The sequence below is a fragment of the Ascaphus truei genome, chromosome 18 (assembly GCF_040206685.1).
Source record: "Ascaphus truei isolate aAscTru1 chromosome 18, aAscTru1.hap1, whole genome shotgun sequence".
Classification (NCBI taxonomy): domain Eukaryota; kingdom Metazoa; phylum Chordata; class Amphibia; order Anura; family Ascaphidae; genus Ascaphus; species Ascaphus truei.
Window position 1 is genome coordinate 10591550 of NC_134500.1, and position 24842 is coordinate 10616391.

The 24842-nt window shown below is 45.1% G+C and overlaps 3 protein-coding genes across 6 annotated transcripts in view; 1 reads left to right on the forward strand and 2 right to left on the reverse strand.

Annotated features, from left to right (window-relative positions):
- Positions 1-7487, forward strand: part of SERINC4 (serine incorporator 4) — a 29987-nt gene extending 22500 nt beyond the window's left edge. The window contains exon 12 of the mRNA XM_075575491.1: positions 1592-7487. Coding sequence (XP_075431606.1) covers positions 1592-1805 — 214 coding nt within the window. The 3' untranslated portion in view covers positions 1806-7487. The remainder of the gene's footprint in view (positions 1-1591) is intronic.
- Positions 1-24842, reverse strand: part of RPL37A (ribosomal protein L37a) — a 359890-nt gene that overhangs the window by 40903 nt on the left and 294145 nt on the right. The gene's annotated exons all lie outside the window — the stretch shown is intronic.
- Positions 6447-24842, reverse strand: part of LOC142468861 (ADAMTS-like protein 5) — a 44950-nt gene continuing 26554 nt past the window's right edge. The window contains exons 8-13 of one of the 4 annotated variants that reach the window (XM_075575487.1): positions 23624-23707; positions 20373-20536; positions 17274-17442; positions 15352-15516; positions 8611-8682; positions 6447-7501 (exon numbers count right to left, since the gene is read on the reverse strand). In XM_075575487.1, the coding sequence (XP_075431602.1) occupies positions 7167-7501; positions 8611-8682; positions 15352-15516; positions 17274-17442; positions 20373-20536; positions 23624-23707 (989 nt within the window). In that variant the 3' untranslated portion in view covers positions 6447-7166. The remainder of the gene's footprint in view (positions 7502-8610; positions 8683-15351; positions 15517-17273; positions 17443-20372; positions 20537-23623; positions 23708-24842) is intronic. The other 3 variants (XM_075575488.1, XM_075575489.1, XM_075575490.1) reach the window with 3 other exon arrangements.

The window sequence follows — 24842 nt, forward strand, 5'->3', positions numbered from 1 at the left end:
ACCGTGAGTAATGTTTATACATCACCGTGAGTAATATTTATACATCACCGTGAGTAATATTTATACATCACCGTGAGTAATGTTTATACATCACCGTGAGTAATATTTATACATCACCGTGAGTAATGTTTATACATCACCGTGAGTAATATTTATACATCACCGTGAGTAATGTTTATACATCACCGTGAGTAATATTTATACATCACCGTGAGTAATGTTTATACATCACCGTGAGTAATATTTATACATCACCGTGAGTAATGTTTATACATCACCGTGAGTAATATTTATACATCACCGTGAGTAATATTTATACATCACCGTGAGTAATATTTATACATCACCGTGAGTAATATTTATACATCACCGTGAGTAATATTTATACATCACTGTGAGTAATGTTTATACATCACTGTGAGTAATATTTATACATCACTGTGAGTAATATTTATACATCACTGTGAGTAATATTTATACATCACTGTGAGTAGAGTTTATACATCCCTGTGAGTAATGTTTATACATCACTGTGAGTAATATTTATACATCACTGTGAGTAGAGTTTATACATCCCTTTGAGTAATGTTTATACATCCCTGTGAGTAGAGTTTATACATCCCTGTGAGTAATGTTTATACATCACTGTGAGTAATATTTATACATCACTGTGAGTAATATTTATACATCACTGTGAGTAATATTTATACATCACTGTGAGTAATATTTATACATCACTGTGAGTAATATTTATACATCACTGTGAGTAATATTTATACATCCCTGTGAGTAATATTTATACATCCCTGTGAGTAATATTTATACATCCCTGTGAGTAATATTTATACATCACTGAGAGTAATATTTATACATCACTGTGAGTAATGTTTATACATCACTGTGAGTAATGTTTATACATCACTGTGAGTAATATTTATACATCCCTGTGAGTAATATTTATACATCCCTGTGAGTAATATTTATACATCACTGAGAGTAATATTTATACATCACTGTGAGTAATGTTTATACATCACTGTGAGTAATGTTTATACATCACTGTGAGTAATGTTTATACATCACTGTGAGTAGAGTTTATACATCACTGTGAGTAATGTTTATACATCACTGTGACTAATGTTTATACATCACTGTGAGTAATATTTATACATCCCTGTGAGTAATATTTATACATCACTGTGAGTAATATTTATACATCACTGTGAGTAATGTTTATACATCACTGTGAGTAATGTTTATACATCACTGTGAGTAATGTTTATACATCACTGTGAGTAATATTTATACATCACTGTGAGTAATATTTATACATCACTGAGTAATATTTATACATCACTGTGAGTAATGTTTATACATCACTGTGAGTAATATTTATACATCACTGTGAGTAATATTTATACATCACTGTGAGTAATGTTTATACATCACTGTGAGTAATGTTTATACATCACTGTGAGTAATATTTATACATCACTGTGAGTAATGTTTATACATCACTGTGAGTAATGTTTATACATCCCTGTGAGTAATATTTATACATCACTGACATATTCTTTCTGCGCATTTTCAGCTATGAAAACTCTTCTCTGGAGACACTTTTCACCCACGGCAGTTGGCCAACATTTTGGATCAAGGTGGCGTCTTGCTGGGCCTGTGTACTTCTTTATTTATGGATACTTCTGGCGCCAACCTGCCTTCCCGGAACAGCCCCTAAAACGAGGAACAGCCCCCCACAGCATGTACTGCGAAGGCGGCCTTTCCGGAGAGTCACCGTGTCAAAGTAACGCCGTTCCTTGTCACCTGCTGATACAATGACATTATGGGGCGTCTTGCAAATGATTCGGCGATCAGGGCACAACAGCCCCGGCAAGGAAATGATGCTGGGGACTCGAGACGGAGGAAGATATATCAATGATGCATTGAATGCTGCTTGGGGACCCTTTATGAAGGGGTTAAAGCAGCAATGCTCCCTGCTAGGTCAGTTTTGGATAACTAGCATAGTTATTTGGCATTATAAAAGGACACAACCATAGTCCTCCACAGGTCAGGTTTTCAGGATATCCCTGCTTCAGCACAGGTGGCTCAATCAGTTCCTGCTTCAGCACAGGTGGCTCAATTAGTCCTTGCTTCAGCACAGGGGGCTCAGTCAGAGGCTCAGTCTTCGACTGAGCCTCTGATTGAGCCACCTGTGCTGAAGCTGGGATATTTATATATTTATTTATAAAATGTTTTACCAGGAAGTAATACATTGAGAGTTACCTCTCGTTTTCAAGTACCTCCTGAAAAACCTGACCTGTTGGAGGGGTCTTGAGGACTGGAGGTGAGAAACCCTGCATTAGGGATCAGGGATTAAGCAGTCAACAGCCACCCACACTCTTTTTCTACCCAAGTATCAATAGTAAACCTCCTACACAGCCCCTGCTTGCCGGAGGTATGAACAGTGTCAGGAAAGGGATACCATTCATCACCGGCAGAGCTCTTTAATCCTTCAGCATTTCCAACCACCCTTGTTACCTATAAGGAATTTCCTGCGCTTTTAGCCTTTTAGTGTTAACAGGGACACGGACACCAAGGACCATCACAATCCGGTCACTGCTTTGGATGACCTCGAATCGCCCTTCCCAGGGGTGCCACCAGCTAATTGAGTGTGCGAAGCACCGTGGGAGGGTGACAGGGTTTGCGGGAAAAATGTAGCCCATTGGTGCTGAAGGGACAAGCGACACATTTTCACTAATGTGTTCTGGGCCCCTCTAATGCTTAAAAGGTTAAGCATCAGAGAACCAACATTGTGGAAAATCGCTAATGAACTGACATTCCTGCATTGACCCTCGGAAATGGCAGAGAGTACTCCAGGACTGAGTGACACTTTACTTACAAAGGTTGTTTTTCTATGGCTGAGTACTGTGCAGTTGTTTTAGAGTGGATTTCTGTGAATGGCTGTGAGCTATTACCTAACTAGACTTGTGTTTCCAGAGCTTTATTTTCTACCTTTTTGCCGCCCCAAATGCCAAACAAGTTTGACTAAGAATGTATTGTGGGACTAAGCCGTGTATAACTGACGCCTATGGCCACACAATGGAGCTTGCGTACAAGCTGTGCAGTTTGCATACCTTTGCTCTCATCTATACATAATGAGATTACTGCATTGAAGCTACCTGAAGTGTCCCATAAAAAAGCCTGAAGCACAAATCCTGGGAGGGAATGGCCTTGACTCGCAAGGTCAGGCTAGTTTCAAATTGCAATAACCCTGTGCAGAAATTCCTTCAAGCATGAAGGGGTCAATGTCTGTATTTTATAGAGGCAGGTGATTAGACCTGTGTAGAAGCATCCTGATGTGTACTGTAACTTAATCACTGCATTGTATTCAGGTGATAGGTGTTGCCTCTAGGTACGGCACCTTAATGGTGAAGGACAGGGCATGTCTACATGCCATGATCAATGCATGACGAAGGTATTCAGCATAGATATAGTTGGTCCTAACATAGAAAATTGTCCCTAATATTGTGTTTACCCCTTTAAACAACCGCTCGGTGTATCATGAGATATTATAGAGAGCTCCGGTGTTCCGTGCGTTATAGGCTCATTTGGCAGGAAAAGGGTTAAGCGTTTGGGGATTACTTTGTAGTACGGGGGTTCTGAACTCCAGACCTCAAGACCCCCCAACAGGTCAGGTTTTAAGAATTTCCCAGCTTCAGCACAGGTGGCTCAATCAGTGGCTCAGACTGAGCCACTGATTGCGCCACCTTTGCTGAAGCTGGGATATCCTTAAAATCTGCCCTATTGGGGGATCTTGAGGACCGGAGTTGTGAACCCCTGATGTAGTTATCAAGCAAAGAAGGATGGGTCACCGTGTTGGTCCTTTCTTCCATGTAGTAACAGAGGAGGGAGAGGGAGGAGGGGGTATGATACCTTTTATTGGACCAACAAGTAGTTGATCTGGCACAAGCTTTGGAACCTCTCAGTGTCCTGATGCATCTGATGAAGAACCCAGAGAGGTTCGAAAGTTTGTAGCATATCAACTACTATGTAGTTATCATACGCACAACACACAATCACTTAGAGATCCTATACTTTTAAGGTGTAACGTTTACTGCAGTTGACATGGCGAACTAGAAGTTTTAGGTGCAATCCATGGAAACCCATTTGCTTAGTGTTGTTGTTTTATGCTCTCTGCGGAGGTATTTTCCTTTCTCTTATTTGCTGCGGCACTCCTGAGATATAGGCTTTTTTTTCATTATGGCGACTTCCCTCCCCCCACCCCTAAAGTTGCAAAAAAATTTTGTTTTGAATAAATACATATTAAATGGGTTCCAAGGAGTGTTCCCAACCAGAATGCTGAATATGTTAAGAGTCTTAGGGAGTTACCTTCTGTACTCTTCCAGTTGCAACCTACCCCCAAAAGACGCCCGACAGAAACACATATTTTAAAGAAACAAAACCTATTGGTTTTTAGAAGGTGTTCCTGGGATAATTCTGGTGCTATTTTTCACACCACTTTTGCAACAATGAACCCCGTAATAACTCATAAACTACCTGGATACATTGCCACTAAAGGACATATGTTTAAAATGTTTTATTGGTCATCAAGTTTACAGGGAAAGGTTTCGTTATGTCCCTTTTCCGGGTCCCCTATATTTCCTTAGTACAGTTTTATTCAACAGGGGTTCCTATGAAGCATTGGGTTCCCTGGGCACCCCTAAAGGGTTCCCTGCAATTTTCAGGTCTTTTGAAAATGGTTCCAAATACAGACGCGCTATTAGAAAGGGTTGGGGTTCCTTACACTGCATCTGATCTCACACTCGCTATTAGAGAGGGTTGGTGTTCCTTACACACTGCATCTGATCTCAGACGCGCTATTAGAGAGGGTTGGGGTTCCTTACATCTGATATCAGACGCACTATTAGAGAGGGTTGAGATTCCTTACATCTGATCTCAGACGCGCTATTAGAGAGGGTTGAGATTCCTTACAATGCATCTGATCTCAGACCCGCTATTAGAGAGGGTTGGTGTTCCTTACACACTGCATCTGATCTCAGACGCGCTATTAGAGAGGGTTGGGGTTCCTTACATCTGATATCAGACGCACTATTAGAGAGGGTTGAGATTCCTTACATCTGATCTCAGACGCGCTATTAGAGAGGGTTGAGATTCCTTACAATGCATCTGATCTCAGACGCGCTATTAGAGAGGGTTGAGATTCCTTACAATGCATCTGATCTCAGACGTGCTATTAGAGAGGGTTGGGGTTCTTTACACTGCATCTGATCTCACACTCGCTATTAGAGAGGGTTGGGGTTCCTTACACTGCATCTGATCTCACACTCGCTATTAGAGAGGATTGGGGTTCTTTACAATGCATCTGATCTCAGACGCGATATTAGAGAGGGTTGGGGTTCCTTGCAATGCATCTGATCTACAATAACACTTTGTGTTATAAAATCCAATTCCGCGGATTCAGCAATCCGTTGGCGGATTCTTAACAATCCGCCAACGGATTGCTGAATTCGCCGAGTGTATTGGTAATAATAATACAAAATCCACAAAGTGCGAATCGTCCTTTATCAGATTGATCCACTGACATCCACGGACCAAAGGTGCCGGCCGATGCTCTACGGATCCAAATTCGTCCGTCTCTACCCATCAGCTGGTTTAGCACACTGTTAGAGCTGCGGCCGAGAAAAGCAGTGGCGGTCGGTTCTAGTTCTGTTGGGTCTGACACCATTCAAGTCATTAGATTGGTGGACTCATTTAACTCCCAGCCAGGTACCTCAGCACAGGAATGTCTCCCTAATTTATTTAGAGGAACGTTTGAGGGGAAATATATATATATATACACACATTTCTCACTAATCATGGTTTTCTAGCTTCTTGACTGCACTGGGCTCTGGGGAGAGCTTCATTTTAACCTCCCGGCCACGTCATATTTCAAACGCTTCTATCTCCCGAACGGAGCATCGTATTTTAAAAAGAAAAGGGCAATAAAATATATCTTCAGGTAAAAAAAATGAACATCAGGACAGACTGCTGCTTAGGTAAAAGTGGCACCACCTGGATCTCCTTTGCTGTGTAAGGTACCTAGACATTAGTATGCCAAAAGCAAATATACTGCCTGGAGCAGGCGTGGGGAACCCCAGTCCTCAAAGGCCACCAAGAGGTCAGGTTGTAAGGATATCCCTGCTTCAGCACAGTACATTGTGCTGCAGCAGGGATATCATTAAAACCTGACCTGTTTGGTGGCCTTTGAGAACTGGAGTTGCCTACCCTGTAGCACACAGCCTGTAAAACACCTGGAAGTAATACCACCCCCCCCCCCCGGTGGGCTCAGGTGTCATCTAAACTTGCTTTACTTTTTCTTTTGCCCCAAACATACCGGACAGATCTTCCAATGTTTCTTTTGTTCGTATATTTTTTTTTAATAAATGCTTCATATACATTATATGTACATTAAAAAAAACACACCCCCCCCCCACACATACCTGAGCATGCGCCACATTCGTACACACCACCCAGGATAAATATAGGAATTCTTGCACTCCTGTGCGGGGCTCGTTTACTATTTATAACAGTAAGAGTTTGTATTCCAAGCCAGTGAAAATAAACGATGCCTGCCATATAATGCATCTCTGTGCTTTGGTCTTTACATAAATATAGCTGGGTATATATATATATATATATATATATATATTTATTTTTTAGAAGATTTGCTAAAAACTGCAATATTTGACATATCTCTGAAGATGTATTAATAGCATTGCTCTTAGTTAGCAGATTTAAAAAAAATTACTTTGGTAGTTGTTGTTCTCTCGTGACAACTTCGGGTTTTTCTGGCAGTGTTCTTTTGGTACAGAAGAACCTAAGGGCCATTTTGACTAAGCGGTGCTGACAAAAAGCGACTGATGGCTTGCTCGCATGAATGATTCCTTGACCCCCCAGAGAGGTTCTCAACCCATTGCAGGGCAAACCCAGTTGGCAGTGAAAGGGTTAAGGCTTAGCACCACTTTGTCAATTTGGCCCTAAGTATCATTCATCACATCGCTAGCAAACTGACCAATGATATTTAAGATGAGCCATACATAGCGCATGACGCAGTGATGTATGGTTAGAGGTTAATAACACATTGATTACAGTGTCCCTTATCGGAGCGATTAATGATGCTGTTTTGTCCTTGTTTGGTATCCACGTTTGGCACATTCCTGGTCCAGGTCCCGCAGCGTCTTGTGCTCCTTGGGCCTGTACGGGCGCACGAAACTGTGCGTCTCCAGCAGTATCCGGTTCAGCGTGTGTTCATAGTTCACGTGCCTTCGTGCCATCAGGATATATTCCCGTTTCTCCGCCAGGTTGGGGCAGTCGCACGTGTTCGGGACCCAGACATACTCCCTGCGTAGGATGGGGAAGTTGTTCTTGTACGTCATTACCACTTGGACGTCGTAACAAGTCTCCTTACCAACGGTCTTCTTGCTCATAACTCTTCCTCGAAAAACTGTAAGAGAACCATAGAAAACGGCGTGCGTTTAACTTCGTGCCGCATACCGCGTTTCCACCTTCTATTGAAGGCTAACCCGGAGACTTTTTGTAATTACGTTTATTTCTTTTGTTTATATATTTATTTCTCTTGCCATTTGCAGTGGCGGGATCTCCCAGCATCCCCCCCCCCACCCCTGCAAGGTCCAGTCAACATGGCCCCGTGACATCAAATGGAGTGTGTTGCCATGACAACGTGATGTTGCCTTGTCAAGTTGCCATGACTATCGGACGTCTTGTGGCGCCGAGGTGTCACTTGACGCCCGTGGTCGTGACAACGTGATGCTGCGTGATGTCGTGCAGCATCCCATTGTCATGGCAACGCGACACCACGTGACACGGTGATGTCACGTAGTGTCCCGTTGTTATAACGTGGCGCCATTTGACGTCGCGGAGCCATGTTGATGGGATTTGCAGGGGGAGATGCCGCCGCCGCCGTCCGGAGATCTCTCAGGTAAACCCGTAGCACAGAGATACGCGGCCGAAACCGTAGTCTCTGGGTCAAACCTGGAGTGGTGGCAACACTGGCTGCATAACCACTTGGGTGCCTCATGACGAAGCCACTGTGTCATAGTGTCTGGCACTCAGGGGTCCCATGATGTAGTGCAGGGGTAGCCAAGTCCAGTCCACTAGGTCAGGTTTAAAGGCTATCCCTGCTTCAGCACAGGTGTCTCAGAATGTGCTGAAGCAAGGATATCCCTAATACCTGGCCTGTTGGTGGCCGGTGCGGGCCGGATTTGGCTACCCCTGACGTATTGGCTACATCGTGGCTTTTAACCTTGTTTTTATAGGGGGTGAGATCGCATCCTATAGCGAACCGAACACAATCTGGCAGTCGGGATTGGAGGACTTCCTCCCTCTTCCGTTGTCAACGGCGACGCTGCGGTCTCGTCATCGCGCCTAGGAGCAGTCATGTCATCGCCAAGTCCCGTCATCGCCAAGTCCTGGAGGGGCTGTGGCACCGCTGAGGCAGTGGCCCCTCCAGCACACACAGGGTTAACACTATGGCCAGGCACGGCCTGCTTTTCCGCCGGCGCGGCAAGCGAGAGAAAAATCCCGTTTACTTACCAAAGTCCTTCTGACAATATTGCTTGATTTTGTTTTGCCGTCCGGCGACTTTCTTGCACTTTGCGCACTTATCTGCAATTGAGGGGGGATGGGGGGGAGAAAAAGTGAGATAGAGCTTGTCCCCTGAGCTGGTGTTAAAAATCATGATTTTCTTCATCTTTAGTATCAGACGTTACCATGGTAACCTTTAGACCAGGGGTTGCCAACTGCAGTGCTGAAGGGCCACCAACAGGTCAGGTTTTCAGGATATCCTTGCTTGAGCACAGGTGGCACGGATTGAGCCACCTGTGCTGAAGCAGGGACTGGTTGAGCCACCTGTGCTGAAACAGAGACTGATTGAGCCACCTGTGCTGAAGCAGGGATATCCTGAAAACCTGACCTGTTGGTGGCCATTGCGGACTGGAGTTGCCCACCCCGGCTTTAGACTGTGCTGTGCTCTTTGGCCCGTGTGACCCTTCCAGACACTTTAAATCTCATAACACTTCTCTCTCCTAAACGGATGTAAAAAAATAAAAACGGGGCTGCAAAGAAACCCCCCCCCCCCCCGAAAACATAGCGATCAGCGCGGGTTGCTGTAATTAGCAGAAAACTTTTAGGGGGCCGACATTAAAGAAAAAAATGCCTCACATCCTACCACAGAACCGCTCTTCCCCGTGACCAATACGGCGACTCGCACTTTGAGCGCCGTTGCGAACAATTGAGAACGTCAACGGATAAAATAACGGCGAGAATCCTGCGCTGGCGTCAGAGCGCTTTCAGTTATTACAAACTAGAGATGGGGGAATTTTTCTGGCGGATCTGGTTCCGCCGCAGATCGGTCGGTTCCTTTGGTCCGCGGATTTCCGTGAATCCGTATCGAAAAGGACGATTCGTCGTTTTTCCGGATTTTCTCTATCACCGACAATACAACGCGCAGATTCCACAATCCGTCGGAGGGTTTTACCAGTCCAATCCGTGGATTAAGCAAACCACGGGTGGATTTTGAGAATCCAATCCGTGGATTTAGCAAGCCACTGGTGGATTTTGAGAATCAAATCAGTGGATTTAGCAAGCCACTGGTGGATTTTGAGAATCCAATCCGTGGATTTAGCAAGCCACGGGTGGATTTTAATGGATTCTTAAAATCCACCAGGTGTTTGCTAAATCCACGGACTGGATTGGTAAAATCCTCGGACGGCTTGTGGAGTCCGCGGGTTGTATTGTTAAACTTCACCAGCGGATTGTATCCAATGGCGGTTTTGGGTTAATCCGCACGGATTGAAACTGGAACAATCCGTCTCCGAAAGTGGCACCGCGGAACGGATTTTGAATAGAAAGCTCAGGAAATGGCCCCAAACGGATTTGACCAGTCTCACCCGTCTCTCGTTACAACTGGTACGTTCTCCGTGTTGACTTGGGAAACCAGTGGGGGGAAAAACAAGACACTTTGCACAAACGACACTTCCGATACTTGTGTGTTTCTGCCCCCGAGAGGTCCAGGTGAGTCTGCTCAGCTTAAAGTTAAAGGCATTTCTAACATTACTACAAGTTAGTTAGGTATTTACTTCAAATGGAATCTGAAACCCCTTTTTGGAACGGAGAATAGGGTTCTCATTGTCTCTGAACATCCACACTACAAAGTGCCCACACCGAGTTCACATTCCATTTTCACTGAATAGCGACCAAGTGTTTGAAAAAAGAAGAAGCTGAATACACAGTGCATGAAAACACGGAATAACCACACACAGGCAATACTAAAGTCCCATGTTTACTAGTTTACACGCATCAGGGGTGTTGAAATGTAATTCCTTGCCCGAGAGTGCTGGAGAAGTGAATTTGTAGATTAACTGTATAAATCTTAAATGCAGTAAAACTTTCCTCTATAAAAGCAAATTGTGCCCGATTATTTGTAATATCGCACTACACATTTGTTTTAAAAGCATACTAGAGAGAACTGCTGAAAGAGTTGTTTTTGTTCCTGTAAGTGACGTATCTATAACATGTGTTTGTTAATACTCAGTGTACAACCTACAGTATATACTGTTACGTTTCAGTTTGGGACATTTTCAGGTGAAAATCTCTAGACTTCATTGCGGATCCAGACCAAAACATCCACTTTACATTATGTATTTATGTGTGTATGTATTTATGTGTGTGTGTGTGTGTATGTGTATTTATGTGTTTATGTATGTATGTATGTATGTATGTATGTATGTATGTATGTATGTATGTATGTCTTTATTTATATAGGGCCCACAGCTGTACTTGGCACTTAATAAGAGAGACAATACAGTAAAGGAAATTATAATACAATAAGTGCAACAAATAAGATCAGTCAATAGGAAAGGAAATCCCTGCCCCGGAGAGCTTACAATCTAAATGGTATGATGAGAGATTTACAGAGGGGATTTACAGGTGAGGGAATAAGTGCAGTAGATGGCACTCATTGGTAGGAGTGACAGTGGGTGTGGGACAGTAGACATGAGTCCAAGCTAAGGAAATGCTTAATTTTAAGGTTAGTCTTGCAGGTGGGGAGAGAGGGTGCTCGGCGTAAACCGAGTGTGAGGGAGTTCCACAGGTAAGGGGGCAGTGAGGGAAAAAAGTTTAAGGAGAGAGAGAGAGCAGTAGAGATGAAGGGTAGAAAGGAGAGTGGTGGGCAGAGAGTACAGTAGGAGACGAGCAGGGGCATAGTGAGAGATTAGAGCTGATATGCAGGAAGGAGCAGATGAGTGGGGCGCCTTGAAGGTAAGGAGGAGACCTTTTTGGGTGATCCGGAGCTTGATGGGAAGCCAGGAGAGGGATTAAAGAGGAGATGAGCAGAGACTTTTTTTGGAGAAAGGGAAATTATTCTAGCAGATGAATTTTGGATAGATTGCAAAGGGAACGTTGTGAGATAGGAACTGCCTGTTAGCAGCATGTTACACTAATCCAGATGGGAGAGAGTAAGGGCATGCATTAGCATTTTAGCAGTTGCGAGACAGAGGAAAGGGCGGATCTTAGCGTTATTATGGAGGAAGAAGCAACAAGTTTTAGCCATGCTGTGAATGGGAATGGAGAAGGAAAGGGTGGAGTCACTCCTTTGGCAACGTGCTTTGGCGACAGGAGAGCTGGTAGAACCGTTTATAGAGATGGAAAAAGGGGATATTGGGCCAGATTTAGGGGGAAATATGAGGAGATCAGTTTTAGCCATATTAAATTGAAGGCGGTAGAATGCCATCCACGAGGATATAGCTAAGAGGCAATCAGAGACTTAGGACTGGATTTCAGGTGTGAGGGTCGGGGTGGAAAGATATATCTGCATATCACCTGCATAAAGATGATATCTAAGGTCAATAGAGTTGATGAGGTCACCAAGACGTGTGTAGATAGAGAAATGGAGAGGTCCCTGAGCAGAGCGATGAGGACACCAAGAGACAGATCAACAGGAGACAAAGACATGTTAGCAACAGAGACCAAAAATGTGTGATGGGAGAGGTAAGGTGATAACGAGGATAGAGCTTTGTCACGGATACCAAGGGAGTTTAGAATGTGACGGAGAAGAGGGTGATCAACAGTATCGAAGGCAGCAGAGAGGTCCCCGGGATTAGTAGGGACAAATGTCCATGGGATTTGGCTTCATGTAGATCATTGACTACTTTAGTGACCACAATCTCCGTAGAGTGAGCTGTACGGAACCCAGATTGTAAAGGGTCCTGGAGGGCACGGGAATGAAGAAAGCTGATCATACGGGAGAACCCGAGACGTTCTAGCAGTTTGGAGGCAAAAGGCAGGAGGGATACAGGTTGGTAGTTAGTAAGGCACGTAGGGTAAAGAGCAGGGGTGGCCAACTCCAGTCCTCAAGAGCTACCAACAGGTCAGGTTGTCGGAATATCCCTGCTTCAGCACAGGTGGCTCAGTCAAAGTCTGAGCCACTGATTGAGCCACCTGTGCTGAAGGACGGATTTCCTGAAAACCTGACCTGTTGGTAGATCTGTAGGAGTGGTGTCGGCTACCCCTGGTCTAGGGTGTTTTAGCGATTAGGTATATTTTGAGTATATAAAATGTACCCATTGTCTCTGATATTGAGATGGATCACTTCTGTAAAAATGATAAAAGACAATTACAGCTATTGTACACTAATATAAATGATTGTAATGGACAAACAATGTGATTATGTTCTTTGTGGCCTCTCCAGATCTTTCTTTCTTGTCTGTGACTTAAATAATGTTATGTCAGTGCTCAGCCAAGTCCTTCAAAAACATAAAAAGGATTTATTTAAACAAGAACAGTCAAACAGTCCGGGATTAAGATCTCCTGGATCAAGTTCTTTTTCTTCTTCTCTCTAACGGTTTAAACTCAACAAATCCATATTAGGCAAAACTAGGAACCAAAGCTGATTAAAATGTGGAATGACAAGCTCATATCTATGTTATCTTGCCTGACCGTCTACACAAACTCTTCCAGGCCGATAAATAAGGGCGAGATAGAATCTTGGGAACACGAGTTGGGTCCATGTTACTGTAACCGTAGACTGACGCCATTCTCCTCCTGTCTCATGAACGGTTAGCACTAATCTCAGTTTCCTACGGTATCATCTGAAAAATAAAAAAAAGGTCTGATACACACACACACCCCATTCCTTTCCGCACAACTGGGGCGTTCACCCCAGAAGCAGGCGGTGGAAATTTGCACTTGGCACCGTGCCAGGGTGTTTTTGCCAAAAAAACCTGACATCCTGACTTTTTTTGTTTCCAGATAATTTTCTGCATCTTCGCTTTGCCGCTCCTGAAATTATATCCCGCTAACAGATCAAAGGTAACGTTTTCAGGCAGCCAAGCCTGCAAATTTGCAAACAGTATAAAGTGAAATGTAGGCCAACACACTAACCAGGCATAGGACTGGTGATCGCATACTGTATGTGAAGTAACAGGGGTCCATAATGGTTTTTTTTGTCCTGCATGGGTATGACATTATTGGGGCATCCGGAAAATAAACCCAATATTCTTTTTAAAGCTGCAGATCAATCAATATCCTGCATGTGTTTTTTTTATTTTACTAGATCAGTTCTGTATTATGAGAAAATACTTGTAGCATTAAACATTTTTTTTAAAACAACTCTGAATTACATTTTTGATGTATTATAATGTAACAAGCATTTTTTGTTTCTATTTTTGTTACAAAGTCACATTCCCTTTCTCTTCTGGAACAGGCTCTGGCACACCCCTTTTTTAGCCCTGCCCCCTCTCTAGCAGTGCGCCAATTGTATCTAGTGACTGCCTGGTCACATGATCTTCCCCACAGAACTTTGCATCTTTGGTCCTCTTCTGCTGCACTGGCAGCCATTTAGTGAAATCCAGAGCCGAATCTTTGCCGATCGATCACAAGACAATGGATCGATCGGCAACTTAGCTAATTACTTATCATTGTGTGGATTTTATTGATGCACATATTAAAGGGGGGAAACCCCCCCAAAAAACGCAGATTGGACTGTGGCTTTAACTCTTCTGCAATTCTTTGCAGCGAGAGATTATAAAAAATTATTTTAAAAAAAAATATCGAATAAATTACAATAGAATTAAATGAGTCCATTTTTTTTTTAAAACCCATCTAGCGGATCCTGTTTTGGAGTCCAAAGTTAGAAAGCACTGGAGAAAGAAAAGGACTCGAAATGAATACTTTGGAAACCGGCATCAGAGGGTTCACTATTCACAGTTTCAATCAGGTTTTGGGGAAACGGTATTTGGGCAGCTGTCCCTTCGCTGCCTGCAGTGATCTCCGAGAAAGACGGACACGCGGAAGCTTCCAGCGTCCGCACAAATAGGTAAGACGTGACTCATTCGCACAGGGAAAAGCAAATGGGACAAGCTGCGGAGGCATGAAAAGCCCGTCCCGTTGTGGAGAAGCAGGTCGTGGATTTTAAGTTCACATTAGGAGAGCCGGCGGATGGAGAACCCGGTATATTTGCTGCAGAACCTGAAACATTTATCAGGAGTGTGTTATACACAGCAATGTTCCCAGTATAGTGTATATTTGCGATCCCTTTTAATTGACCCACTTGATTGTTCTTCATAGATGAGTTTAAAGCGGGCAACACTTTTGAAATCTCTCCTTTCATGTGTACGGGACAGCATATATCAAGGGCCGACAACAGGTCAGGTTTTATGGATATCCCTGCTTCAGCACAATTGGCTCAATCAGAGGCTCAGTCGAAGACTGTGCCTCTGATTGTGCCACCTGTGCTGAGGCAGGGACTGATTGAGCCACCAGTGCTGAAGCAGGGAAATCATGAAAACCTGACCTGTTGATGGCCCTTGAAGACAAGAGTTGCCCGCCCCTGGTATAAATGAAGGAGAGACCTGACAGTTCAGAGCTCTGTGCACTGTAATTTCATGTCTGAACCGCTCTTGTGTTAAAGCTGCAGTTCATGCAATATCCTGCATGTGTGTTTTGTTTTTTTAATAAATCAGTTCTGTAGTAAGAAAAAATACTTTTAGCATTTTCCGTTTTAAAAGCAACAACTTTGAAAGACCAATTTTCTTGTATTCGATTTTAACAAGCATGCTTGTTCCTATAGCAACCATTTACATTCCCCATATTTAAAGATGTCGCCAAACTTTGCCAATCAATAGACGGAGAACGAATTGACCGGCAGCTATGCAGTTTTTTTTAGGTAAGTAGAGATTGCCCACATGAAACTATTGAAGTAAAAAAAAAAAACTATTAAAAAAAAAACGGGAGCTTGAACTGAAACTTTAAACTTTTGTGAGCCACCTGATATTTGACCTGAATAGCCGCGTTGATGTGGTCTGCGAGTTGATCCATCAGAGGGGAAATAACCGGCTCCATCATACGTACTCTGTGCCTGGGATTCCTTAACTTGGTTCCACTCCGGGTTGTCTCTTTCGAGGCGCGGCTGGTGCTGCTTCACTCCAGCTGTTGGTCTCTGCACTGTCAACAACAAACGCAACTAAAGCTATTTCCCCCCCGTGATGTGACAATGACACAGGTCATCCCAGCTCCGTTCCCCAGTGCCTACATTGTAACAGTGTGTTATAGTGCCTCAGTATCACTATACCCTGGGGAACACCTGCAAGCATTAAAGAGGCAAGCCAAGACTGCACATTTTATTGCGATTTTTGTATATATAGCATTTGAGCAGGGGGTCTCAAGAGCTGAACCCTGTTAATTTCAGCTCAGAGGACCCCTTGCTTCCGGTATTTAAAGATGTCGGGCCCTGCGGGCCAATAGAAAGCTGTGATGTCATCTATGCGGCTTCCTATTGGCCCATGTTACGCGGGAGCTTTAAACTTTAAAGCCCGGCTTGCTCAGCCGGAGCAGCTGCTAGCACCTACTTCAGAGGCAAGTATCTCTGGAAATAGGGGGTCTCTGAAGCTGAAATAAATGGTGTTCAGCTCCGGAGACCCGCCGCTTCACTGCTATATAAACACGTGCAAAAGAATTTGCCGTCTTGGATTGCTCCTTTAATACAGCTTATCATATTTGGGATAACCCATTATTATTAGCATGCTGCAGTATTATAGGCATACCGACTACGGCTGCACAATTGCAGTCACCCGAAGCTTGTCCTACTTACAGAAACTAGAGCCACAAACATCTCTGATCTCAAACCCAAGATGTGGCAAGGTTAGGTGTGTGTTAGGCTTACCATGTTCTAGTTTCTGTATGGGATAATAGAGGTTGGGAGTGGACGTATACACACAGTTATACAATGCAGAAAGACCAGTGGGGCAATGATGCTTTAACCCTTACAGAGTCATCTTTGGCAGGGTTTCCTGGGACCGAGACGGTCATTGTGGAAAATGCCTTTTTCATGCTGTACTAATCCTGCCATTTTGATCTCAAAGGGGGGCTCTTTTGTGAACAATGCAGGCAATTTTTCCATGGGAAGCCTCCAGTAACTTAAGAGGCATCTCACAAAAGGGATGGCTGCTCCTTGACACCCATTCACTTTTTCAAGACACTTGTGTTTAATGATCTAATGTGTCTTCAAACTTAACAGCCTCCATCCTCAATACACCGTTAATGACAGCCTTTCGGTGCTTACAGCTGATCACACATACCTATTCAGGCTGGGCCTTTAAGCTGCAGCCACATTAACTGCAAGGAGAAGACTTCGCCATAGAATTCTTGAGGGTTGAGGATAAACCTAATATTTGCCATTGTAAACAGCATAAATAAGATATTCCCCGGCTAGTCTGCAAGCGCTGCAGACACAGGGGGCTCTCATTCGATTAGTTGTATATCTACGACTCTTCTGCTTGTATTTTACCTCCGTCCTTCCAGCATTCATACAGTAAAGCACTGTGTACATGGGCAGCCATAGCTACGATATAAATGATGTGAATCCCAACAGATCCAGGTGTTACGTGGAAATAAATTGCTACATTTTGCCCGATCCTGAAGTGATTATTACTAATGCAGCCCGAGTACGGCTCAGTCAGGGGGATCGCTGCCCAGAATGTCAACCAATCAGGTTTCCGCAGGTTCTAGATCACTGGTTCCCAACTCCAAAAAACCCAGGCAGGCCAGTTTTTAAGGCAATCCCTGCTTCAGCACAGGTGGCTCAATAAGTGGCCCAGTCGTTGACCTGTCCTGCTGGGAGGTTCTTGAGGATTGGAGTTGGGATCCATTGCTCTACAGGCTAAGCCCAGAATAAATAATGACTTCCACACCCCCTTGCTCACCATTGTTTGTAGTTGTTGGTGCTGGCTGGGTGGTTGCAGGAAAGGTAGGGGACGTAGCTGCCCCCACTTGCTGGACCAGTGAACCCCGGTCTCTCTGCTCCTGCACATAATAGTCTTTAGGAAGCCAGTATTCATACTCAATCCCCAAGTTCTGCTCCGTGAAGAGAACCTAGAGAAGAAACAAGGGACAATGAACCATCCATGCTAGGATGGCTTAACCCCACCACCCTCCCCTCTTTCTTGGAAGAGAACTCCATGCCTCAATGTATCTACCTGGTACAATACCTATGTCACCCTTCCTGCCCGGCTTCTAGGGAGACTGCATCGGTGTACTGTGTTTGGCCGCTCATCCTGGGTTACCTTGACTCGAGGTGCTGGATTCAGGCAGCTGGGATGGAAAACAATGGGCGCCGGGAACTTTTGTACTGTAGTACAACTGTCTTTTATTCACGTTCCCCAATCACAGGGACCACTCGCATGACAACGTCGTACTGGTTTTATAACACCCGGGAACCCTCTTTCCTGAGGCCCTCTGTGGCAGGCGGTTTTCCTATCATGTAGATATGTTGGACTCCATTAAGCTTCTTCTGGGATCCTAACGTAGAGGGACACTGTCCCTATCTACAACATAATAAAGCGGTCGGGCCTGGTCTGTGCTATTACTTTATGAACATCCCCATCTACTCTCCCCGAGGCTGCTCTCCTTTTGTCCTCCAGGAACCTAACCTTTCTCGAACTTTCCTCCTATCCTAAATACACTCCTGTGATGTCAGAATCCCTATGTTAACATAGGGTGGGGCACAGCATACACTAACCTGCTGGTAACCCTTTAGGAGGGGGTTTATACATGCAATAAAAACATTATACGGGGTGTTGTATGGTCATATTTGTAGGATCGCGGTAGGTGGAGTTATGGTTGAGTGGTTGCTCTTTAATACACAAAACTGTGGCCTCAATTCCAGCAAATCACTTTGCCTTTACCTCATGTGCACTAATAATTCGATTGTAAATGATTATATATTTTTTAGAGAACAAGTGATATACAGATTTCTCTTCTTGTCTAAAGCTTTAAAAAAAAAAAAAAGAATAATCTGATGAGCTTTGCTTTATTGTTTAAAACGATTAGGCTTTCCTGCGTTTGGAAACAGGGCCACTCATATTAATGTAGTTATATTAAAGAAGCAATCCATGCAATATTCTACTTGTGTGTTTAAAGAAATCAGTTCTGTAGTATTAGATAATACTTACTACATTTTTTTTTCTTAAATTCAACTCAATGCCATTTTTAGTGTACTGTAACAATCGATAATGTTACCTTAGTAATATAAGAATACATTGTAGCTGCTGAGTTACACTTACTGAAGGATTAATTGAAACTGAAATGCGTCCATTTAGTGAACCCTGGGAAGCAAGATCTTTGCTGATCGATTACGGAAGAACTCATTGATCAGCAGATTAGGTAATTAGTTTTCAATAAAGGTAATCAAAGGCTGCGTATATTAAAACAGATGTATATATATTGAAGTGCTGAAAGGATCTTTAAATATCATTTTGGAATTACTTATTAAAAAGGTAACAAAATAACAAACTGCGTAACCTACAACACTGTAAGGCCGGGGACCCGCTGCTTCCGACGGCGCGCGTGGCCGCGTCACTCACCGGACATGAGTTCCTCCAGAGCCGGCCCCAGTCCCCCCTCCCTGCAAGGCTCGCTGCGCACTGCAATGCGTCAGCCAGCAAGGGGATACACGAAGATCGTGATCCCAAGCGGCGACGCGTCACATGGCGCGGCAGGGAGCCAATGAGGGGGCAAGGAGGAGGAGGGAAGCTCCGGTGCCCGGTTCAGGCTGCGAGTGCTGGGGAGGTTGCGGCCAGCAGCAGATGGATGGGATATGGGGGGGGGGGGGGAGGGGTTTGCTCCACTAACTCTTCCCCTGCCACAGACCTATATTAAACGTTGCTCCAGTCCATTAACCCTTCCCCGCACCCCCTCCCCCCAGCGAAAACCGACTCACCCAGTGCTGGGCTGCTGTCCCCCCCACACACCCCAGTGCTCAGTATCCATGGGGGGACGGATGGACCGACGGGGAAGGGGGGGACAGCACGGAGAGCCCTCTGCTTGAACCACGCTCCCCCCGCTCAAACCACTCCCCCCCGCTCCCGCTCCCTACAGACCGTAGTTAGCGGTCAATTGCCTGTCAGCGCGCTGCCTGCATGCAGTGCGGGTGCGCTGACTGAGGGAGCGGGGCCTTGGCCTAAGATGCCACACGGCCTCCTCACCGACTGCTCTAGTGCTGTGCAAAGAGGAATGTGTCTTTATGTACCTTTGTCATTAGTCTCCTAAATCTGACAGTCACAATAGCACTTGACATAGGAGTATGAATAAGTCCATTAACTCAGCTGAGGTCTTGAAGGGCTTTGCGTAGCAATAACTATTAGTCATCCATGGTACACTGCTATCTGAACTTCATCTTGCAACAGAAAGGCTCAAAGCATGATGTGCTGGTATAATATGAAGACATCCAGCATTGACGCTATGTTCATCAACAGATCGTATATTATCATTATCGTTTATGTGTGAAGCGCCAACGTATTCCGCAGCGTGGTACCAAGGGGTACAGAGTTATGTATACCACATGCAACAACAACCCCATTTACATGCAAAAAGTTACTTGGAAAGATCAGACCATTTTGCCACATTCAAGCGGAAAACAAAATTAACCCCCCGGTCCCCGAAGTGCTGGAATCTGCTTCATTTTAAGAAATCTCATCCGCAACTAAAACACTCTGAGTTTACAACCAACATGGAGCAGATCTTTTCTCATCTAGCTAGGTGTTTGCAATATGAACCAGCCCGTGACTGGTGGGGGGAAATGGCAGCACAGCCACATGCAAAGCATCACAGACCCTTTGCTGCATTCCAGCCGAAAACACAATTAACCCCTGGTCCCTGCAGTGCTGGAACCCGGCTACACAATACATATAACATAACACAAATGTATTACTGACAGGTGGGGGTAAGGGCAGGCTTGACCTTTATTAAAAGCAGTCCCATTTACCCCGGACCGTCACACTGGACACCTGGCATCCCTAACGTACCATGACATGCAGATCCTCATCCGTGGGTCCTGCTGCTTCGAAGCTCTCCTGTTTGTCCGCAGAGCGCCGGTACTGTATCGTGGTTCCTGCCGCGCTGTAGACTCCGGGCCAACTAATTGCCCAGTTCCCGTTGATCACATAGTGGTCATTTCTGTGTCTCAGGGCTGGAGAAAGGAGAAAGGAGGCGCAGAAGCTGGTGACACGAGACGGGCGTAGCTATAATATAACATTGTCACGTAACCAGCGCTTCACTGGAATGAGCCATAAGAGGTCTTCCACCGCTCGATAGCACCGCTAAGTTAACATGGGCCGGTGTTCCACCAGGGGTGGGCAACTCCAGTCCTCAAGGGCCAACAACAGGTCAGGTATTAGGGATATCCCCGCTTCAGCACAGGTGGCTCATTCAGTGGCTCAGTCGAAGACTGTGCCATTAATTGAGCCACCTGTGCTGAAGCAGGGATAATGTGATCTGTTGGTGGCCCCGGAGGACTGGAGTTGCCCACCCGCTATCAATTAGGTTACAAAGCAGAAACCTTTTAACCGTTAAAAGCTTTTAACCCTTGCTGTTTATTCCGTGGTTATTGCTGTAAAATAGCCCTGATTGAGACCACAATTAACACTAAGTGCTAACAGGAGCATGATCAGCTGTTATTAGCATCCTCTGCCGTACCAACCCTACGCAGGGAATAACAGCGAAGGAAGCTGCTCTGCTCGGCATGCTCTGCCGCAGGTTTATTGGGAAAGTGGTTACGTTTTCATTTCCTTTCTTTCTCTGAACTGACATCAACAGGAGGAAATTATAATCATGGATAATAATGATCAGTGCGTGCAGCGCTCGCAGTGTGTGCCCCTTTTCCAGTGTGTGCCTCTCTCCCAGTGCTGTCCCTCTCCCAGTGCTGTCCCTCTCCCAGTATCTCCCAGTGTGTGCCGCTCTCGCAGTGTGTGCCCCTTTTCCAGTGTGTGCCGCTCTCCCAGTGCTGTCCCTCTCCCAGTGCTGTCCCTCTCCCAGTGCTGTCCCTCTCCCAGTGCTGTCCCTCTCCCAGTGCTGTCCCTCTCCCAGTGCTGTCCCTCTCCCAGTGCTGTCCCTCTCCTAGTGCTGTCCCTCTCCCAGTGCTGTCCCTCTCCCAGTGCTGTCCCTCTCCCAGTGCTGTCCCTCTCCCAGTATCTCCCAGTGTGTGCCGCTCTCCCAGTGTGTGCCACTCTCCCAGTGTGTGCCGCTCTCCCAGTGTGTGCTGCTCTCCCAGTGTGTGCTGCTCTCCCAGTATCTCCCAGTTGATTAACTAGGGAGTAATCTGATTGCCAATATTTGGGGTCAGGAAGGAATTTATTTCCCCTTATGACATATCATTAGATTATATTGAGGTTTACTGTTTGCCTTCCTCTGAATCAAAATACTGTAAGTTCAAATATAGGATAAAGTATCTTACGTCTACATTTAGCACAGGTTGGACTGGATGGACATATGTCCTTTTTCAACCTCATCTACTGTGTAACTTTGTAACGATGTAACTATGATGTAATTATGTAACACTGGTTGTATCTCCCACTCTGATACCAACGTGTAAGCCTTCTTTGCCCCCTTAGGGCAGCCAGTTCCCAATTTGGGAACCCCTTGGGTAATGGAAACAATCCAGCATCATATGGGACGATGAGATAATGAATGAGATTTACTGCTAATTAATAACACAAGCTAATTCATTTCTCATCACCCCCACCCTCACACAGACATGCATGGCATTCAATCATTAAACAGATATCATTCCCATGAGGTGATGAACAGCCTCAGAAGCAGCAATAAGAGGTGAAGGAACCGCGTCTGTCTCCATTCCTGTTTTGCTGATTCCTGGGCAAGATGTTACCTGCCTAATCTGGGAGTCTAAGAACAGATAAGACTGTTTAAAAAACATTACAAAAAAAAGCCGGAGGGGCTTTAAAATACTAATGAGATATTTCAGCTGAGATTCGTGCAGAGCACGGGGTTTATGCTGATTAGCGTGAGACAGATACACGGGCGGTAGTCCTTTTACCATGACACATATCATGGATCTCAACCTTTCTAGAGCCACAGGATCAAATAAAGATGCACTTGGGTCAGTGAGTACTGGAAGGGCCCTCAACAATAGTGCTTGGCTTGAAGAGACACCATAGGGCAGTGTCATCTCTTTGTACTTCCACTAACAGGAGACGCACCCCTTATTTGCCTGATAACATCATCGGGGCTTCCCAACTCCAGTCCTCAACACCCCCAACAGGTCAGGTTTTAAGGATATCCCAGCTTCAGCACAGGTGGCCAAATCAGTGCCAGCTTCAGCACAGGTGGCTGAATCGGTCCCAGCTTCAGCAAAAGTGGCTCAATCAGTCCCAGCTTCAGCATAGGTGAGGAGCCACCTGTGCTGAAACTGGGATATCTTTAAAACTTGACCTGCTGGGGAGTTTTGAGGACTGGAGTTGACAAACTCTGCACTTCAAAGTACTGCCAACTGCGACTTGTTCTATACAGTCTGCAGTAGCTGTGTGCAGCCGAAATCCCTGTGGGAGTCAATAGGAATTTTGGACCAAAAATGGCACTTTCACTGGTGTTTTGATTTTGGTTCTAAAAAAATGTGAGGTGTTTGATTTAGATAATGTTATATATATATATATATATATATATTGGAAATACATTTTTTTCTTCCAATTTTAGTTTAATTATTTTGCAAAACTTGGTCAGTTTCTCCAAAAAGTTTGATCATTTTATAAAAGAACCAAACAAAAGAAAAAACATGGGGGGGAGGGGGGGGGGGGAAATACGCGGAATGAGCCTTTTTTTTTAGAGTTTGGCTCAAATGAGAAAATGTGTACCAAAGTCCAACTCGGGTTTCGAATTGGACGTCAAATTCTTCAAATTTGCGCTTGGCAAGAGCGTAATCGCGCTTGTGCTGGATCGTCTGTTGCCTTTTTCGCATGCGCCGGATCGGCTATTGCCGGCAGCGCATACGCGACCAATGGCAAGACCAAAAAACACCCGGGACATTTATGTACTTTTTAAAAAGTTGTTGGGACACCGGAACACAATCCTGGAAAAAACGGGACGTCTGGCCCCCCTATACATGGTTGGCACTATATAGATAAAGATATACATACACACTATTACAGTTTCCTTTGGGGTGCACCGTACGGTTTTATGGCAATATGTTCTGGTTACAGGCGAAGCGAGTTCTAAAGTCAACGAGACCGCGTGAGAATTCCCTCTCCCCCGGCACGTTTCTTACCCAGGTAATTGTTACTGATGTCCGTCACCTTGATGTTAGTGGCCCCTGCCGGGATCATCGTCACTTCATTGTATCCAAAGAGCCCTAAAAATGGCAACGATCAAGTGAGTGACGGTGGAAGGTGGCAAAAAAAAGACGGCACGTTTGTGCCAAAGCAAAGCCTGAACAGCGCCCACGGGCATGTCCTATCATTGCTCGATACATAAGCAGTGTGTACACATCGGTGTAGGAGGAAGAAGCAGTGTGTACACATCGGTGTAGGAGGAAGAAGCAGTGTGTACACATCGGTGTAGGAGGAAGAAGCAGCGTGTACACATCGGTGTAGGAGGAAGAAGCAGCGTGTACACATCGGTGTAGGAGGAAGAAGCAGTGTGTACACATCGGTGTAGGAGGAAGAAGCAGTGTGTACACATCGGTGTAGGAGGAAGAAGCAGTGTGTACACATCGGTGTAGGAGGAAGAAGCAGTGTGTACACATCGGTGTAGGAGGAAGAAGCAGTGTGTACACATCGGTGTAGGAGGAAGAAGCAGCGTGTAGATGGGTGTTTAGCGAACGCTGATATGTGAAGGGTTTGATTTATTCACAATATCCGCCCTCACTTCTTTCTACAGCCGCCTGTCACCACTGCAGCTAACCTCTTTTAGGAGCTTATTGAATGGCATCCTATATGCCAACCCCCACCCCCTCCAAGGGCAAACATACCCAGCCCTGCATCTTCATAGAATGTACACCAGGGGAGGCAACTTCAGTCATCAAGGGGCCACTAACAGGTCAGGTTTTCAGGATATCCCTGCTTCAGCATAGATGGCCCAATCAGTGGCTCAGTCGAAGCCACCTATGCTGAAGCAGGGATATCCTGAAAACCTGACCTGTTGAGAACCCCTTACCTACTCACTTAAATGAAGGCGCCTTATGGTGTAGCAGTTTTTAGTATATATGGGCCTGTATGCCAACGCCTGATGTAGGGGCTGCCTAAAGATAGTGGAACAGTGACAGTATTCAGCAGCTCTTCGCTGCACACAAAAATCCATGAGACTCTTGGGGGTGTATCACATTCTGCGTCTCTGCCCCAGCTTGCACCTTGGGGAGAGTCAGTAGGAGGAGTTGGGGGGAGTTACACGGTGCACAGATTATAATGAGATGTATCACATTCTGCGTCTCTGCCCCAGCTTGCACCTTGGGGAGAGTCAGTAGGAGGAGTTGGGGGAGTTACATGGGG